Here is an 18,311-nt window from a genome sequence, read left to right as displayed (position 1 = left end):
TCTATAAAAAGAACAGAATCCAGGCATTTTATTGAACTTGTTCGTATAATCGCCTGTTCGTGACTATTGCTAATTGAAAGTTAACATGCTGAAGCATATAACAAGTCAGAATCACATTTTTGTTTCATATACGTGCAGAATGAATTAAAAAAGAAATGATTCTGTTCATTTCCTTAAATGTATTGAATTATTTGAAAGCAGTATCAATGTTCTACCAGTGGACTTCCTCAGTGGAAACAATAAAAAGGAATTGAGAGAGTGATGAGATTTGGTAGAATGAGTCTTGCTAGCAGTTGGTAAGTTAAGCAGCATGGTCTTTGAGCTCCATCAGATCAATTTTGGTCATCTGTTTGACTTTCAACTAGAAGAAATGCGACAAACATTTACAAATCATTATTTAAAAAAGAGCACATGTAGTATGCTACAGAATAATGGTAAATGGTTTTGTCTGAAATCACCGTTAGGAGGAAGTATCACTTATAGGTTAATAAAGTGCCTGGTGACTTTGAAAATAACAGAATTTATCTGACTGTTTAAAATACCACAATCATACAGTGTTAGATATGTCTGGGATCTTTACTGAGCATTGGTACACATGATTTGTACCTGTCAGTATAAACCCAAAACAACAAAAAAAAAAAATTCATAATTTTTCTTAAACATTAATGATGATAAACTGATTAGAAAAAAAATCTTTGCAGAGAGAAAATGCTTATTAAAATTTAAATAACCAATGTTAATGAAAATATAAACTTCATATTTACTTGAAAGTTAATGTTCTTCTGCCTTCTTCCAAAAATAATTAAATATAATCCTCATGAACAAAATGAATACAGTACCCATTTAATACTGGCTTAAAAAGGGATGCATTTGAAGTATATTACCTTAATTTAAGAACAGTGTTAGGTGACACAACTGTGTTGTGGGAACCATAACTTTTATATGACTTTGCAAAAGAAAAAATACTTAAAAATTAAAAGCAAATCATGTATTTTACACTGAGAAAAAATTGAGGAAATTGTTTATTAAAGTACTACCTGAATAATTGCTTTGTCTTCATCACCAGTACAGCATGCACTTCTTCTGGGTTCTAATGAACACTCAAGGAACTGCCCTTATAATCTATTCCATCAATCTCAGAATGGTCTGACAAAGAGCTTTGAAAATAAAATTTCTGGCTGTTGTGATGCACTTTTACTTTTTCAGTTGCAGTGTAAAAACATTACTCAATGTACATAAACTATGTATGATTTTTTTGATTCCACATAATTATCTCTCTGCTGTGAGTACTTTGTGAGTATTTTAGGCATCCAGTCTTTTCACATGTTAATAACCTCTTCATAGCCAAGCGGTCACATTATCATAGTGTATCCTCCAGTTTTCGAAATGTTGAGACAACTTTTCAGTTAGTGAAAAGTTCCTTAGTGGAATGAAAAGATGTTTTACTCATCTTTAGAAACCCCATTGCTTTTGACTCCAGAATTCAAAATACTATAAATATTAACAATAAAGGAAAAGCAGTGGGATGTAACTTTTTTTCTACTAAATATGTCATTTATAACACCCAGACAACCAAAAGTATTTGTGTATATTTTAGAATGTCATTTACAAATGAAAACTTAAAAATACTAAATGCTTGAAAATGTAGGTTTAAGAGACAATGAGAATAGGAAACAACATACAATCTATTCAAAAGCCTTTGCATTGTTCAGGTCTTTTTTTCTCTTTTATTCAGTAATGTCATACTGTGGTAATGTTCCAGTGACATTTTAACAATTTTATTTTAAGATTAGTTAAAATTGTTTATTGTAGTACAATAACTATTTTTAGGAACCAAAGACTTTAATGGCCAGGAACCTAACTGAGGAGATTTATTTTGTATTTGTAAATACCATAGATTTACTGCCTTAATAGCTAATATCAGATATACAGCAGTTTACATTGAGTTGTTGGGCCTCGAGAATATTTCATACATATGCAGTGAAACATACATAATACATAATTACAAAGCCCCATATTTCTAACATGGAGGGAGAGAGAGAATATTTAATTTTAAAAACAAAAAAACATACAATATTAGTACTGAGTTGTACATTCAATTGATTACTTTTGATCACACACCCAAAAAAATACAAAGGAACAAGGAGAGGTTAGTTTGCTTTGGGAGGTTGCTCACACGTGAAGACTCCACAGCTGAAAGAAACTGAAAATGGGAAAACGTGTTACAAAAAGTTGTAAGGGTCAGTTCACACTTTCTTACATTATTATTTAGTCTATTACTATGCATGTTTTATTTAAAAATCACTCTTTTTTATTTCATTACCCTAATGTGGAATACTCTGGAATGTGAAATTTACACTTCTTAAAGCTCCTGGCATTTTTTCACACTGTAGGTTCCAAGTCAAAACACCAAAAGCTCACAGATGCCAGGCAGTCACTGTTGTGCAGTTGGCCAAGGTATTTTTGCTAAGCAATTAGGGAGATTAGCTACAGGAGAGGTGAGGGGAACTTTGAGGCTAGTTGCCACATAACACAGCAGTTGTCGGCCATTACCTCTTTTCGAAGAGCATAATACACTTAAGTTGCATTGTTTGCATTTTACTGCTGTAGGGTGTTTTGTGTATGAGCGAGAAAGTTTGACAATTACTAGTGAGCAATTTGGAGGATTTAGTATCACATGTGGAACTCAGTTGTAGGCAGATATGGTGACAGCTTGACTGTCTCCCCTCTCTGGAAAATATATGACGTCTCTGGATGGTGAGTGTGTGATCAAATATATTACATTTTTTAAAGTAAAAGCTTCTTCATCCTATGTATGACCCAGTTTAAACATGGCCATAGTTTTTAAACCTATGATTTGCAGTTTGCTAATAAAGGGAGCATCCTAGAAAAATCCCAATATGAAAATGTACAGAACTGGAGAAGGAGCTTAAAGAGCGGAGAAAGTATAATGAGCTCGAGGAACTTACATACCTCACTATCAATGAGGTATACACTCCAAATTGTCAGAACAACGGCACAGAGAAGCGGACAGAGAGGACCTGGTCCCTGAAGGAGTAAGGATATAAAACACAAAAGCCTAACCTGAAAACCCCAAGTTATATTACATCAATAACAAGTCTGCTCCCAGATGCATTGATCTGGGAGCAGACAAATAGAACTTTGAAAACCCTAGGCAGGTGTGTTCTTCACAGCTCCTCAAACACCTTTCACAACTTCAAGCAATGTGAATGGCACCAAAAACACAAAAAAGAGAAGTGGTGAATGTTGGTAACAGAATTCTCAGAAACACTGCAAGTGAGATATGCATCAGTTCCCTGTTTCATTGGAGATTAGGGTGGTTAACATCGTCCAAAGAGTAGACAAGATCCTAACAAATGCAAAGACCAACTTGTTGTGTTTCTTGTTGAGACAGTTTACATTGGCATAAAACAAGACTTTTCCATGCAAAATAAACTAAATGACCATGGAAAAATGCTGAACATTAGTACTAAAACAGTGGTTTTGACAGAAATGCTTCCTGAAGTATGCGAAGGCTAAGAGCTGGAAAAAGTAATCCATAAATGCAACACATGGCTGAGGACATGATGTGCTGAAGACTGCTTCAGCCTTCACAGACAGTGGAAACTTTTCTATGGCAGAGACTACCGATACTAACATGGTGGATTAAATTTAAATGAGAATGATATGGTTTGTCTTGGGAGAAGGATCTGCAGAGATATTCCATAACCAAATGGAAATGGAATTTCCAGAAATAAAATGTTAATATGTTGAATCTGTATCTGTTGTATTAAAAATAAATATTCAAGATATGCAGCATTCTGAAAAGATGAAAGAGACAGGACAGAGAAGGAGTGCCCTCTGGCTGCAAAGAGCGTGACAGCTGATACCGCATGAAGATTGAGCAGAGTAATGGCCAATCGGAGTGAAAATTGAAGGAACTGGGGAAATCCTGAGCAAAGAAAGCACTGGAACGATGTTTATCCAGAGAAAAAGACAGGTTTGAGGATTGAGTTGCGTTTTGTGGAGCTGCCTTGGGCACTGCACTATTACGGGTAGACTCCATGTCAGAGCTCCCTCCCAGTGGCATTTTGGCACTTATTAAGTATTTTGAATAGAAACAGTTAATTGGATGATTGGCATCCTCATTGGAATGGTGCTGGACAGGAGGCCCGACTTCATTCTCATGGGTTCGGGTGGAATGGGAGTGCTTGTGGAAATGCTGTGGATTCCCAGCCCGGGCATGACAGAATGTGCAACAGTCCACCAAATTCAGAAAATCTAATGCAATCTTATGTAAATTTGGAATCATTAGAACATACTGTAAATGGAATAAGTAAGGGTAAGAGGGCTTAATGCACTAAACCTGTTACGGAAGTGACTTCACCCCCTTGAAATCTATACAATTCAGAATTCTACTGCTGTCTAGGGATTGTCATGAGGAGAAGAAGTTCTGTGAGGTGTATTTAAATACTTGACAACCTCCAACACGCAACAGTATTGAACAGGAAAATAATAGTAAAGAATAAGTGTCTCAGAAATAAAAATAAAAAGATGATTGATTTATTTCCTGGATATTTCACCCAGCCGTTTCCAAAGAGAGGAACAGACAAAATTAAAAAAAGGCTGAGGACAGACGTAATATAGTATTTTAATTGGACATTAACAAAACTGTTCCAGCAGTCTCTCAAGACAGGGTTGTAATACCCATTGGAAGGTAAATTGCTCCACCCATCCATAAAAAGAGTGACATAACCAAGCTAAATAATTATAGACCAATAAGTCTTATTTTTATTGCATGTAAGGTTATGTAACCAATCTTAGAACTAAACTAAAGGAAGTTTGCAAATAGGATTTTCTTTCTTAACTAGTTATATTAACCGGCAACAACAATGAGAGATGCAAAGAGCATATGGTAAATTCAACTACTGAGAAAGTTGCTTATGAAAATATTTTTCAAATTATCAGCAGCAGACACTCATGAACATGCACATATATGGTTTGAGTACTGGCGATTGGATAAATTATTGGATTAAAAAATAGAGTACAGATAGCACTGATATAATAAGATTACCAGAGGAATCTGTATTAATGACATTATCTTCAGAATTTACCTCAAAAATGGAGTCTCAAGCACATAACCTGGCCAGTTAATCGAAGCTGATACATGTTGCTTCTTTCAAGAATCCTTCAAGAGATCCTTATATCAATTAGTCACTAAAATCAAATGAAAGAGATTACACGAATGGCCTTCTTGTTGTCAACTTTATTTTATTCCAAGAATATGCTGATCAACAGATTCCCTCCCAACCCTTTTCTTTCCAAATATTTTTCACTATTTAAGGTAGTACGTTTGTATTTTTTTGTATTGTACTGTAAATACATATATTAATTTATCGAACCTGTTTTAAAACTAAACAGTTTTATTTAAATTGTTCCTGAGTTATAATAATTTATTAATTTGGTCTCAGATTACTTGATATGTAATTATATAATTTATAATTGAGCCCAAAACTGTAATTGCATTTGGAAGTTGTAGAAATATTTTCCTTACTTGTATGAATCAGCCTTTTGGGTTTTGTTGTGACTAAATTGAAATATTTGGTGTTCGTGACAAATTCTTGGTAAGGATCTTTTTCAGATTTCTAAGTTTAATCAAATGATGTCTCTCTAACATAGTTCTGTGACCTTAAAATGTATTTTACCTGAGCATACATACATTTACAGTATTTGGCTAGAAATGATTCAGCTGCCTTTTCAGACTTTTATACAGAAATTACATTTTAAAGAGAAAATATCTAATCCAACTTTTATTTTAATTATTTATTCTGTTTTATTCCTCATATCTAACTATAATTATGTGTGTATTTCAATTATTTTAATTGCTGCTCTTTATTTGCTTTAGAGAGGCTCCAGTTATGGGTCACTTATAACAGCACATGGAAAATACCAGCTATTTGCAAAAACTGGCTATTTCAAGGTAAGATTAATTTTGAGTTATCAACCATACAGTATATGCCTATCTTCCTCCACATACACTCAGTGTTGAAAATAGGATTAGAACATTTGTATGAAAGTTTCCTGATATGTGATTTATGCATCTTTCTACATTATAGAAGGTGGATAATACACAGAAGATGATATGCAGAAGAAAATTATGTTTCCCCAAATGGAATGTTCAGATATATAAATGTTGCTGCCTATAATTCTGTAGTACATGAAGCAAGTAGAAATGCTAAAAATGAAAGTGCCAAAACCAAGATTCTGTTATTGATGTGTAAATAACTTTTGGTACAAAAGATATACAACAGAGAGAAGAATCACATCTCCATCTTTAGGCAAAAATATAACTATATTTACCATTTGAGCGTTTCATCCATATCAACTAACTAAAAATCATGTCAAGGTTTTGATATAATGGGAAATGGACAGTCTACTAATGGTATATACAGTAGTGTAGTCTTCTCAAGACTAAAGTTTGTTTTTTCTTTAGCAGGATTATGAACTATTCAGCCATATAACTCTGCATTAATAATAATAATAATTGCTTACACTTATATAGCACTTTTCTGGACACTCCACTCAAAGCACTTTACAGGTAACGGGGACTCCCCTCCACCACCACCAATGTGCAGCATCCACCTCGATGATGCGACGCCAGAACGCTCACCACACATCAGCTATCAGTGGGGAGGAGAGCAGAGTAATGAAGCCAATTCATAGATGGGGATTATTAGGAGGCCATGATTGGTAAGGGCCAATGAGAAATTTGGCCAGGACACCAGCGTGACACCCCTACTCTTTTCAAGAAACATCCTGGGATTTTTAATGGCCACAGAGAGTCAGGACCTCGGTTTTACATCTCAGCCAAAGGACGGCGCCAGATTATAGTATAGTGTCCCCGTCACAATACTGGGGCATTAGGACCCACATGGACTGCAGGGTGAGCGCTCCCTGCTAGCCCCACTAACACCTCTTCCAGGTAGCAACCTTAGTTTTTCCCAGGAGGTCTCCCATCCAGGTACTGACCAGGCTCACACCTGCTTAGCTTCAGAAAGTTTCCAGTTGTGAGTTGCAGAGTGATATTGCTGCTGGCGACAATTGATGGACTATTAATTGCTGGCACATTAATGGACTGAGGAAAAACTCCATGTGATGAAAGAATGCAGGAAGGTTCTATAAAGTAGCAAACACAACAACAGTCTTATTAAATACATTTTTAAAAAATATTTTAGGGAATGGAGTGTCTTATATTATTTTATACTTAATGTGGTTTTCATTTTTTCCTTCAATTGTTGTCCTCCAGAGTGCACCCCAGCTGCTACTCACCAAATGAAACTAAAGTCTTGGCAAAGCAGTTTTTGAATCTTATTACCTTGCATGTCTAAGAAATCTGTGCCAATTGGTTAAGGTTCCCAATAAGTGAATTTATATTTTCATGCTAATATTGTGTGATGAAAATGTGTTCATGCCAGATAAAGCATGGCATAAGGAACCTTGAACAAGGAATCTTGACAAATCCAAGTTATTTCTTTTCTTGAAAATACAAAAAAATATATAGAGAGGGATGAGAATTGGTAGAACAAGTTGTTCTTCGGGGACATACCAATACAAAAAAGTCCATTAAATCACAAGAAGAATATAAACAAAAATAGAACATAACATTAAGAATTAAGCATTTCCCTCCTGTGTGTTCATGTGAGTGTGTCACTTAAAATAGTATAGTCTATTTAGTACTGTTTGGTTCATTGACATATCTCTTCTTTGAATCCAGGGCAATCTAGTGGCAATTAAGCATGTAAACAAGAAGAGGATAGAGCTGACCAGACAAGTGCTGTTTGAACTGAAGCATGTAAGTTTGACTATAACAGAAAAACAGATCTTGTGTGTGATAAGAAAGCGTGTTTGCATGAACTTAAGAAGTGCTAGAGATTTGTGCACCAGCCAAAACTACAAGAACACCCACAAGGTAAGTTATTTCTATACTGAGGCCTTCAATAGACATGTTAAATCAATAAACCTGTTTTGTCTCCCATACCTTCACATAAAACCCCAGCTCCAATTATTTGTGTCTGTCTTCTAAGCCAGCTCCAATTATCACAAATCTGTTAGTCAAATCATAAATTTGAGGGTCAATAGTTTAAGGTTTTATTCGTATTTTTTGGTGCCACCATTCAAACCTGAAGGGTTTAACTACAGTGCAGGACGTTAAATCTCATGAAAGGCCAACCAGGACAGGAAGAATCAACAGACAGTACATGATCAACTATGTATCCTGCCAGTACTGACTTGAAAATACTATTTTTAAACATGTAATACTTACATTTTCAGGTAACTCTCCCCAAAGCCACAATTTAACAAGATTAAATCCATCTTTTTCTATGCGCACTGAATGTAACTTACAGTACATTGATAAGATTTGTTTTTCGCACTAAAACATAATTCATCTTCAATTACTAATATTTAATTGTGGTCTGATTTGTTCTTAACTCCAGCTCTGCTGTAGTAACAAGTTTAGGAAGATATATGCATTGTTGTATCTACAAATAATACAGATGGCTAGTAGAAATTTCTATTTTCAGCTAAATTAGAATAAAATAGCTGCTTTTATGACAATGCTCACAATTTGAATGTGTTGAATTTACACATGGATGACGTGAGTTTTAATTTGCCATGATATGTGATTATTTGGTTGTTTTTAGTACGTGCACTTTAACCATTTCATCTAATCAGGAATGGATTTGAACAAATACTGTACAGAAAAGCATTTCTGAGAAAATGGAGGCAGAAAAAGGAGATACAGTAGGGTTTTGCCTGCATGTTGGGAATTTATTTCTATTAACAGTGAACAAGTTTTTTTTTATGAAACAAAAATCGAGTAAAAATATATAATAATCATCTTGTTATAGCCATGACAAGAACTGTTTTGATATTTTACAGATGGGATATTTGCAGTTTAGTAACTTATGTTATACAGTAGCTAGCTCCTTCTTACTTTTTCCCAGGAACACTTGTACTTTGACTTCCAAGTCAGTAATTATTCACAACACATGACATTTGCTGCTGAGCCTTTTAATAACATCACTTAATTAACCCTTTTCAATTTCATACATTAGGAATTATCTTTTCGCATACCCCAGCTTGCTCTCTATGAGACACACAGACATCCCTGGAGCAGTTGGGGTTAAGGGCCTTGCTCAGGAGCCCAATGGAGTAAGATTCCTCTGCCGGCTGCGGGATTTGAACCAGCAACCTTCTAGCCACAGGCGCAGAGCCACTGCGCCGCCCCTTTTTGAATGCTCTGAAACGATACAGTAACAAAAAAGGATAGTGGCAGCAGTTATAGCAGTGATATTGTCAGGTTCTTATATCAGTTTTTTTATGCTGGCTGTCCAACTCTCTGTGGTATTCTCATTACAGTGAAACTTCCCCACAGTGGCACGCTGCAGTTTGCTGCTAAAAATAGATTCTGTTCCCTATCTTCTTTTTCCTTCTCAGGTTTGGAAGTTTCCACTGAAAAGTAATTCATAAGCAGAAACTTAAAATGTTTCAAAGCTTTCCTTTTAAAATGCTGGAGTACAAAGAATATTGTGTCTTATCTGCATTGGAATTGGAAAGATTAGCTGCTGCCACTACTAATAAACTTCTCTGAACACCAGTGCAGATAATGTTTAGTATCTGTGCAACCTTTGTATTTCTTTTCTTGTTTCATTTATTCTTATTATCTAGAAAATGGTTCATGAAATACAACTGAGTATGTGTTACACATTATCAAGGATTTAAACTGGGTTAGAGTATAGATGTTTAATACATTTTCACAAAATCATTATTGACTGTCCTAAATGAAAAAAGAAATATATAAATCCGAAACACCTTTTGGGTTGTGAAATTTTCCATTTACTGAAAGTTACTAGATGCTCGGAAAACAAGGCAAGCCCCTTATTTTCCACTGTGAGTAAACTGTGGGCAAACTGCCCACTCCATAGAAAATAAATTGTATGGGCAATTTGCCCACAGTTTGCCTCATGGAAAATCCCATCCTAAGTTTCCCTTTCCACTCCAAAGTTTTACTTTATTTAGAAGTTTTGATAACATTTTGTTTATTTTAATATGTTTCAGATGAGGGATGTGCAGTTCAACCATTTAACAAGATTCATTGGTGCCTGCATTGATCCTCCAAATATTTGCATTGTGACTGAATACTGCCCAAGAGGTAGTCTACAGGTGAGTAGCTGGAAAATTGGACACATGACAGGAGTGGAAATCTTTGTATTCTGATTTATCACATCTTAATAAAATCATGTCTTTTTCATGTGTTTTTTTTCCTGAGAAACGGTTTATTGAGGTCATGGATGACAGCATTTATATATATACACACATATATAATGTATATTATATACAGTATTTAATTATAAACAAGGATGGGACAGTAGTTCATAATAGCTTATATTCAAGGATTACTTCTACTTTCAGTTAATTTATGTTTCAGTTAATGTATACTTTTACATTTTCAGTTGCGTACAAGACTTATAAGAGAACGAATTATATTTTCATTGAAGACACTAGTCTTCTTGCATCTATAGTATTTATAGCCATCTATTCTATAGTATAATTGTGTACCTTTGCACAACAGTTTTGAAGATTTTGAAATCTAAATGTTTTATTTAACCATTCAAGAAACATGGCCTGTACAATTGAGGCCAAAAGACCCAGACACTCCTTTTCACCACAGTCTTTACTTAATCCCTCAAAGTCTTGCAGCCACCAAGACTGAAATGGAATCTTTCAACAGGAGTCAAGACAAACATGTTCTAATGGAATAAGTCAAAATGTTAATAACAGACTGCCAGATGTGTGAGGCGTTCTCTTGCGACACGTAGGATTTAAACTTAGTGTATATCAGAAATAGCACGTCTGTAATATTTTCAAAATGTTTTACCAGCATCATTATATTTTTGAAGTGGTATTTCCCCTCCATATTTCTAATATTTTCTTTCATCATTTCTGCTGACTACACTCATAGGAAACTGTTTTCTGGCGTGTAATTCATTCTGCAGGAGTGTGTCAGGAAAAATGAAGCAGGGAATTAGATCTCAACCGTTCTTGCTCTCTACAAACTCACTAGTAAAAATGTGTAACAGTCAAAACATTCCACTAATAATTCCCATGTTTATAACACATCAAGGATGCCATTAAAAAGTCATTCAGCATTATGATATAACACATGGATTTAGAATTTTAGGTGTTGCAAATCTAAAATCTTTCATTTGAAACATTTAAGTTGTCATTCTAAAATATTTCTGGGTACTGCTCTTTTAGGATATTTAGTTTGCTTTACTTTAGATTTTGTTAATTAATGTTCTTCTACCTACTGATAATTAGTGCAAGTCATTTCTGTCAGTAATTGTTTTCATTATTGCTTTTTTCAGGATATACTGGAAAATGAAAGCATTAACTTGGACTGGATGTTTCGCTACTCACTCATTAATGATATAGTAAAGGTAAGAGGAATGGTAAGGTTGCTGGTAGTTGCTGATGCAAGTGTAAGCATGACATGTACAGTCACATTCCTTGATACATATGTTCCTTATCTTGATTTTGATAAAGCACTCTCAGATTCTGTACTGTCACCCTTCAGCTACTGATAAAGCATGATGCTTAATAATCTCTAGAACTTGATTATCTATAAGTACAATAATTTCTGACTCCTCTTATGTGATTGTAAGTAAGAGATTAACCCTTTTTTGCTTATCACTCAGAGCATCATTCAATCACTTTTTTAATATCTGTTTCTATAGTTGTCCTCAAATCTTTTTTTACCCTGTAAGCAGGTGATAAGAAATGTCATGCATTTTTAAAAGACATTGCTTTTAAAGTGATTCCTGCTGTTTATATTGAACTGGGATCATTGGGGAAATTCATTAGAGAACAGAAGTTACGAGCATCGTGGATTGTGTGAAATTATTCAATGCAAAACAGCCATTTTAACAAGATTTGTAATGGTTTTCCATCAATTTTTATTTTCTATAATTGCACTTACATGACATTTATTTATGTTACATAAAGGATTCTTCAATTTGCTGATGATTGATTCAAATCATGATGCTTCATTGAGTTTAATATAGATTCACTATAACAATGTGCTGAAATTCTGTAGAAGAATGCACATGCATATCTATTGCACCTGTCCAACTTAAATTTGAAAATATACCTATAATTATCCATGATAAATCCATTGAGTTATGGGTAATGTTGTAGGGAGGAATATTACCTTTTTAGGTTTGAAGAAATGTAAGCAGATATACACAACTCCACCATATTAAATAAACACTTTAAGAACAGGAATCCTAAGGTTAACTTCCCAGATATTAGCATTTTATTGTGTGCACTTTATTGTGTATTGTGTCTTGTGCTTGGGTTTTAATACAGTTGTGACATCTGTTAAGAATACTTTTGTTAGGCCAGGTTTCTGTACATTATTAGACTTTCAAAGAATGGAAGCCAACATTGTTTGTGTTTTTTTTAACTTTTTTCCTTTCAAATTTTGAAACTGTGTTCTAAATCCTAGCCATTGAGGACATTGAAGATGCTGTAAATATCGTAATTTTCAGAATGGCAATGTGAATCTGCTCCTGCTCAAAAAATATTTTTTTTAATTTAATGCTAAGCTTTTTAGGTATAATTCTAGATACAATAGGATGCATATATGTGAAAACTGGATTCCTGCATAAATAGCTGCCTGATCTCCTTTTCTTTTTGCATGTTGTTTATACAGTGCCTATACTGTATTAATGGTGGTACTTGCCATGGTATGTATTCATTGTTTAGTCGGATGAAATATACTGGGTTGGCTTTGTCAGTGCAGTAAATAACTGTATCACGTCTGCTTCATAGTCTTCTCTTTTCAAGACTAAGAAAAGTTAAGTTCCTTTAGCCTGTCAGTGTAGAACATTGCCTTTATCCTTTTTATTTTCCCATCAATCCTGACAAGCTTACCAGTCTCTGCTAATGAGAAGCAGCCCCATATCTTAATGTTTCCACCACCATGCTTGGCAGTAGAAATGGTGTTGATTGAATGATGCACTGCATTGGGTTTGCACCAGATGTAATGCTTTACATTTAAACCAAAAAGTTGCAATTGTGTCTCATCGGGCCACAAAATCTTTAGCCACATCTTTGCAGTACCAGTGAATTGCTTTGTTGCGTTTTTTCCCTTACAGATGTATCTGGTTACTCTTCAATGGACTGATTCCAGAGCACCAATATCTTTTCTATAATGTGGTGAAAGACAAACCAGAACTACTTCTGCCTTGCACCTCACAAGTTGCTGTGTTAATTTTCCTTACCACACTGGACCATTGATTGCTTGGCAAAACATGGCTTCTTTAATAAACTACTCCTTTTCAATAATTGTTTGGCCAGTTAACTCCAAACTAGTGACAATACAGTTAACTAACTGTATATTGAAATGAGGTTCTTGCATGAAACACAGTGGCCACATGTCTCCCATTTTGTTTGCAAAATTCAGAATACTTTTGTCTTGAGAACTGCTGCACTGATTGACCTGAAATTTGGGTGGTTTCATCACACCAGCCTCAAATTAGTGCCTCACCGGTTTCAGTACAACTTTTATGTGTCTGCTGGGAAAAACCTGTCTTTTAACGTTAGTTGTTCAGAAAGTGTTCAGTTAGGAAAATGCAGTTAGCATGGAGAGAAAGAGGGTTTCTGCATTAATCAGATGGCCAACTGAGCACAAATTTATTCCAGAACAGGAAGTATCAAATGGGTTGTCTGCTTAAATTGAGTACTCTTCAAATGGTCTCAAACTTCAAATGACTGTTGTCTTGGAAACCACTAGGCAGTTTCATCATTTGAACCTCAGCTTTTACACTGACAATTTTTACTTTCGCAACAAAAAAATAACCTGCTTGATCAAACTGCCCCATACTGGCAACTTTAAACTTTTGTTCTTAAAAAAATGTTTGGTCAGTTAATGCCAAACCTTGGCAGGTATTATTCTAGTAACAACGCAATCACAATATGTGGCAAAGGATTTCTTGCATTAACCAAGATGGTTACCTGATTACTATTTTGTTAAATTTAAATTTGCAATACAGGGCTTCTTATTTTAGGTTGTGAAGATAGATTTATTTAAGTTGATTAGAACTGCAGAAGAAATTATAGTTTACATGCATTCTCAAAACCAATGGACATTTTAAAATTTAATCTTGAAAAAAATATATAACTGAAATTCTTATTTCTTATTGTCGATATCTAATGACATTCTGAGCATCAAAAGAAACTCACTCTTCTTATGCCTGCATGTTTATAGACACATAATTTAATTTAGGTAAATTGAAGTTTTAGTTTGAGCATTTTGATTAATTGATCGTTGAAGACCTACAGTACTTTGATACGTACAATGGCAGACCCTGCGCTCTGACCCCAAGCTTCTCCCTGTCTGTGTGTCTGTGTCTCCATGGAGAAAAGCTGGGGTATGCGAAAAGACGAATTCCTAATGCAAGAAATTGTATAGGGCTAATAAAGAAACATTATTATTATTATTATTATTATTATTATTATTATTATTATTATTATTATTATTATTATTATTATTATTACATTTGACTTACTATGATACATTTGAGTAACTTTGACTGTTGCACAAGCATTAAACCATCTCATTAGTAATAATGTTGATTAGCGTCTAGAGCCCAGAGACCAGTGAACAGGCACATATTTGTCCTGGCTCTACAATAGACATGGGACATAATCTCACAAGACAGAATCTGTAACCTTCTGCAAAACATATACTGCAGATATACAACTTGTGATGATTCTACTGGAGGCCACAAACACTGAAAATGTCTGACTTTCACACTTTAAATTTGTCCGTGTTTTGTTCAAGAAAATGTCAAAGCATCTGCTACAAAAAAAATCAATTTCCCGATGAAAACGATATAACTTCGTATATAAATAGAAAAGTAATTATGAAGCATAGAAGAAAATAAAGCCATATATGTTTGGAGATATCCAAAACACAAATCCATTAACCAAGAAAATGTTTCTTATGGTTTGTACTCTCTGTTTCATTCAATAGGGGATGACATTTTTGCACAACAGCCACATTGGTTCTCATGGAAATTTAAAGTCATCCAACTGTGTGGTGGACAGCCGTTTTGTATTGAAAATCACAGACTACGGATTAGCAAGTTTCAGATCAGTCTGTGATAATGATGACTCACATGCACTCTATGCAAGTAAGTAAAGAGAAGTGGTAGGAATTCAAAGTGTTGCAATGGAGCACTTACAGGTAATTGTTCACACCATGGAGTTTGCTTTTTACACCTCAGTTTGCTGCTTTTATGTTCTGCTTTTTTCTGCAACATCAAAAAACTCTTTGTCCTTTAAGATCCTTATCTATTTTATCAGTATTAAATTTTTAAATGAACACTTCTTTTTCTCTGTATTTTTCTGTGTTACATTAACATTCTCACCCCTGTAAAAGAAAAAGAAAAAAAGAAACTTATTCAGAAACTTATAAAGTTTTGTGATGCATCCCAATCTCTTTGTGTTGTTTTCTCATTAGGGAAATAAACTGATATTAGTATAACAGTAAAAAATTCACGAATGGTGCCTCTTTAGAAAAACTGGAAGTAAAATGAATGAGGTTCATTTTCTTGTTTCTTTTTATTTTCTTATTAATGCCTTGCAGCAGATCCTCCATACCAGCTAACCATGTTTTACTTCTCAGACATTGTTTGATATGGAAAATTGTGGGATTAGTGTTTTACTCACTCCTAGTACTCCAGCTAATCGTATTTTACTTCTCAGACAAGCAATACTAGCCCCTATTCCTGACACAGCAGCAGGCATTTGTTCTTACTATTAATGTCTCACCATGAAACCGAACCTTTAGACTTTATCACAATATCACCATGAGAATGGTCTATCCTAATCTTAAAAAGACAACTTTCGTTGAATGTTGAACATTTTTATAGAAGGATCTAATGATAATCAGCTGCATTCAATCATTCTAGTCATTCTCACACTAATTTGTACTTGTCTCTCTGCCATCTGTTCAGATGCCACTAAATAGACTTCTGTTATCTCCTGAAATCATTTGCGGTAGGATGTCTGTCCTCTGTTATAATCCAGATCCTTGCTCCCGAAATCTGAGGTAACTGAGATTCCACCCTCTGCTGGAAGAACCTAGTAGCTTCCACCTGAGCCTTTATAGCATCTTATTGGTTCTTATTATTTTCCTGCTGGATCCTGTTAGTTTCCTACTGCACTGCAACCGCCTGCATCAGTGCCATTATCGCTGCCTCCAGCAGTAAGCACATCCAATCCCGAATAAACACATGAGCTCCATCTCACCACTGCCACTAGATGTGAAAGAACTCCTTTTTAGGATAGCATGGCAGGGCGTCTAGCACATAGAACTCAATATATAAAGTATATTCTCTGGAGCAGTGGCAATAACCCCAGCTCAGAAATTTGGTCGATTCTTGTTGGTCAGGTACACTCATTAACCGTCTCCTTATTTACCGGCAGTCCTACCCAGAAAGCGACCGAGGCTGTTACCAATGATAACCATTTGTATCCATGATAACCAGTTGTAACCTCTTAAATGCTATACTGGAGCAAGTTGTCACAAAAAGGCTTTTCCTAAAAGCTTTAACCTTTCCTAGGCTTCTTCTTTATTTCTCACTGTTCCTAAACAACTGTGAGGGTCTTGCAAGAGACAACCTCGGACTGCTTCAGGCACTGGTTTTATAGATAACTGGCGAATCCATGTGCAACCAATTCATTGATTTTCTCCTGGGAATGCAAGAAATGCTAATGTCTGCATGGGGTGACACTGCACCCTGGTGACTCAACCCTGTCTCAGCTGCAGAAGCCTAAATCCATATTAACATTCCTATATTAAGCTTTTATGTTACAGATCCATCCCTAGCTTAATCCTATGAAAAGGACAACAGCCTCCACAAGACAACGTGCCCTGAACAGAGCCTTACTATGAGACCCTGCACTGTGTTTGGATTGTAAAATGGAACAGTTGAAGAGCTAGGATCCAACGTGTCACGCAAACCTTTTTTTTCATTGTTAAACCTCATTCGGATCAGAGTGGCACGATCTGTAACTAATATGACCTACTGCCTATTTTACTACTAAACACCCCCTTTCATTCACAGCATATGTGGTTTATGGCTCAAAACCAGTATGATGTGTTCTTCTTCGTGAAAACCTGAGACCTGAGAAACACAGCCTATATCTTGGATTGGTTTGTTTATAGTTGGAACCTTATTAAGAAGTCTTGTTCTTTGAGTATTGAATCTTCACACAGAAGCTTAGTCAAATCCTAAAAAAGCATTTTTTCTCCTCAGGAGTCCACTAGTGTAGTTTTAGTGGAGAGTGTATGGTAAGGTCTGTGAGCTTTCCAACCCTGGGAATGAAGCACTGAAAAAGTCGAGAAGGACTAAAAATGCCAACTCTTTTTGGTCTGTGGACGAGGCTACTTTATCCTTAAGAGGTTGAACCTGGCCCCCACCAACCTTTTAATCCAGATATGTTGTCTGTTGATAAGCCATGTGACTATTTTTGGGGTTAACCAGTAGCCCTGCTTCCCCAATGCTGTCCAGAACCATCGGACAGTGCAAATTACTCTCAAAATCTTCCTTAAAGTTAATAAATTAATCTAGATAAGCATAAAGAGAGAGGTGTAAACTAAGGAACTTGTCCATAAGTCTTCAAACTGTATCTAGAGCTTAATGAAAACCAAAAGGAAGTACTGTATTCTGACAGAGCCCTGTGAAAGATGATTGATGATGCAGTCAGTGGAATTTATTATAATAATAATAATAATAATAATAATAATAATAATAATAATAATAATAATAATAAACTTTATTTTATATAGCGCCTTTAAAGGTGGCTTCCCAGTCTTCCTTGGTCAAGTCGAGTGTAGGTAGATATTTAGTTCCCCTTCGCTATTTGATAAGTACATCTATTCGAGATATTGGGAGTAAGTTAAATTTAGAAACTTCATTTAGTTTCCTAGAGTCATTACAAAATCTGTGGTATCATCACTAAAGTATTGGACCAGAGGCTATAAATTTCCTTTAGAACTCTCAGATCTTTCATCTTCTCCATTTCCATGTAATTGCGTTTTCATTTTGGTATAGGGATTGTAGTATAAATGCAAGGAGCATTTAGCAGAGTTTTCATGAATTACTAGAGGGTGCCACAATATCATGAGTCTGACTGGATAGGAGACTAAACTGTCACTTTCCTGCTTATCAGTAGCT

At 35.2% G+C, this 18,311-nt stretch overlaps 1 protein-coding gene across 1 annotated transcript in view; it reads left to right on the top strand.

Annotated features, from left to right (window-relative positions):
• Positions 1-18,311, top strand: part of npr2 (natriuretic peptide receptor 2) — a 99,253-nt gene that overhangs the window by 54,235 nt on the left and 26,707 nt on the right. Inside the window, exons 9-13 of the mRNA XM_088629343.1 lie at positions 5,906-5,980; positions 7,775-7,852; positions 10,120-10,224; positions 11,430-11,501; positions 15,101-15,260. Coding sequence (XP_088485469.1) covers positions 5,906-5,980; positions 7,775-7,852; positions 10,120-10,224; positions 11,430-11,501; positions 15,101-15,260 — 490 coding nt within the window. The remainder of the gene's footprint in view (positions 1-5,905; positions 5,981-7,774; positions 7,853-10,119; positions 10,225-11,429; positions 11,502-15,100; positions 15,261-18,311) is intronic.

Source organism: Lepisosteus platostomus, chromosome 4 (genome assembly GCF_059453375.1).
Source record: "Lepisosteus platostomus isolate fLepPlt1 chromosome 4, fLepPlt1.hap1, whole genome shotgun sequence".
NCBI lineage: Eukaryota > Metazoa > Chordata > Actinopteri > Semionotiformes > Lepisosteidae > Lepisosteus > Lepisosteus platostomus.
Note: the sequence above shows the minus strand (reverse complement) of the source record. Positions and strands in the feature narration are given on the sequence as shown.